At 48.4% G+C, this 2,605-nt stretch overlaps 1 protein-coding gene across 1 annotated transcript in view; it reads left to right on the top strand.

Moving 5' to 3' along the window:
- The window catches only part of kcnh2b (potassium voltage-gated channel, subfamily H (eag-related), member 2b), a gene marked incomplete at both ends in the record, with an annotated part of 310,871 nt that overhangs the window by 173,903 nt on the left and 134,363 nt on the right, over window positions 1–2,605 (top strand). The window contains 2 exon segments of the mRNA XM_080544424.1: window positions 337–408; window positions 412–654. Of these exon segments, the coding sequence (XP_080400550.1) occupies window positions 337–408; window positions 412–654 (315 nt within the window).

Genomic DNA, 2,605 nt, shown 5'->3' with positions numbered 1-2,605 from the left:
AGAACACAGAGTTAACGGGCAGGCACAGGGAACAATTAACACAGCAATGTCCAGGGGGGGAGGGGGGGTGGCAGGGTTAGGGGAGATGGTTTAAGGGTAGGGAAGGTTGTATGCGTGGGAGAACAGGTAGGCCTTGAGGTGGGACTTCAAAGTGGAGAGTGAGGGTGAGTCTCTGTGTGGTTGAGGGAGAGAGTTCCAAATGCACGGTGCAGCTCGTGAAAAAGCGCAGTCTCAGAAGCTTTTGAGTTTAAAAGTAATGGCTTCCCTGCCCATGTTTTGATTGGCCAGGCTATTACTGTATTGATTTCTCCTGGCCACTCAGTGGTCAAATCGTAGCTCATTACAGAAAGTAGGCAAATGAAAACCATCCATCATTTCAATTATCTTTCAAAAAGTAAGAGTGATAAGTAACTTCCTTCTCCTCCATCTTCTCCGTGTGTAGGTGCGGTGAACAACAGACCCAGCATACTGAACTCCACATCAGACTCAGACCTCATGCGTTACCGCACCATCAGCAAGATCCCCCAGATTACCCTCAACTTTGTGGACTTTAAGCCAGACCCCCTCATAGCCCTCCCTGGGGGAGAGATGGACATCATAGCTCCCTGCAAACTGATAGACCGCACACACCATGTCACAGAGAAGGTCACCCAGGTAAGAGACCCCGCATCTGTGTGTGTGTGTGTCTGTGTGTGTGTGTGTGTGTGTGTGTGTGTGTGTGTGTGTGCATGTCTGTCTCTGTGTGTGTGTATGTGTCTGTCTCTGTCTCTGTGTGTGTATGTGGGTGTGTATGAGGGGAGGGGGCATTGTTTTTGACCTGCTACGGTTCACTTCCTGTGATCATATGCGTCTGTGTCTTTGCTGAAGGCTGGCTTGCGTCACCCAGGTCCATGCTACACATTGGCGGTGAATGGGGTGAGTTAACCCATACTAACTAGCCTATAAACTAGCAGCACGCTTGTAGACCTAGACCTAGAAGCACAATCTATTGGTTACCTAGAGCCGACAGTAGTTCATGGCTCAATGGCAACTGCTCGGAGTAGGAGAGTTTGGTTGGTGGTGATTTCCCAGGCTGACATAACCGGGTTAGCCTTAATCCACTTAGCTAGCCCAGCTAACAGTGTGTGTGTTGAGCTGGCGACGTGGCGCTAACGCCCTAGCGTGCCGACAGCTTGATTGAATGAGAGTCAGATTGATTGAATGAGAGTCAGATTGATCGCCCACCGATTAAATGATGACAGATGATTGTCTCAGGGAGCTCCTGTGCGATGTGGATTCACGTGTAATCGAGTTAAGGGGAGACAGGAGTTGCGTATGGAAGATTGTGTTATGTCTTGTCCTAACTGAACATCTCTTTAATTTGCTGTGTTTCTCAAACGGCTGTCAGACTTAATTAGGGGTGTTGTAGCATGATACTGTATAGTTTCAAAGTTACTTTGTTAATCAAGTTGATTATGAACGACTATACTGTATGGTTCTTCTTACTTATAAGGTCTTTGCTCTTGAAGCATGTCTTTCTTTTCTTACCCCCTTTCTTCCACCTTGTTTCCCCCCCTTTACCTCTCTGTCCTTCCGTCTCTCTCTCTCTCTCTCTCTCTCTCTCTCTCTCTCTCTCTCTCTCTCTCTCTCTCTCTCTCTCTCTCTCTCAAAAGATTGCCCTGATTGAGTCCCTGATCGATCAAGGCATTGTTAAAAAATCTTCCATCGTCATGGTGATTTATTTAGCTGTGTCAAATGCAGCTCAGAGAGCAATCCGCTTGTTAAGTCGTGACGTGTTTCCGGGTCCCAACGTTGGCTGAGGCGCTGTCTTCGAAATGGAGAAATAATAATAATAAAAAAATATATTTATATAGCGCTTTTCCGAGGCTCAAATACCCTGACAATATGGAGAAAACGGGAAAGTGCTGTGTCCCTTGTTGAATGAATAGATCCGAGTCTAAAAAACGATTAAACTGTCATTCTACAGCTGTAGTTCAGAGGTACTCTGGTGCGGAGAATTTCTGGTTTGAACCCGGAAATGGCGAACAAGCGGACTTAACAAGCGGATAGCCCCTGTCAGTCTGACAGGGAAACCCCACAGAGACTACAGCCTAATGCAACGAGGAAAAGTATGACAAATGTTCCACTTTTACACACTGTATGATAGGCAGGACAACAGTTTATTGTTTATTGAGGGAATATGTTTTTGCTTTTGAATGATTTTTTGCTTTTGCATTTACTCTTTGAAAGAGAATAGTACTCAATAGTCATTAGGGAGGGATAGAAATAGTGTTTTGGAGCTTGTCATCTATGTGACCTGCTGTGTGTGTGTGTGCGTGTGTGTGAGAGAGAGAGTGCCCTACTGTAGTGTCAGTTTGTCCATGAGGGAACATGTTAGGAGCAGGATGCCCCACGGCAGGACCATTTCCCCCCACCCCCCCACCCAGGACAGCATGCCCCCCCCACCCCCCCCACTTCCCCACCTCCCCACCCAGTACAGCATGGCCCCCCACCTCCCCACCCAGGACAGCATGGCCCCCCACCTCCCCCCCAGTACAGCATGGCCCCCACCTCCCCCCCAGGACAGCATGGCCCCCCACCTCCCCCCCAGTACAGCATGGCCCCC

Source organism: Nansenia antarctica (genome assembly GCF_963989245.1).
Source record: "Nansenia antarctica genome assembly, chromosome: 13".
NCBI classification, from domain to species: Eukaryota; Metazoa; Chordata; class Actinopteri; order Argentiniformes; family Microstomatidae; genus Nansenia; species Nansenia antarctica.
This window is presented reverse-complemented; position numbering and strand designations above follow the sequence as displayed.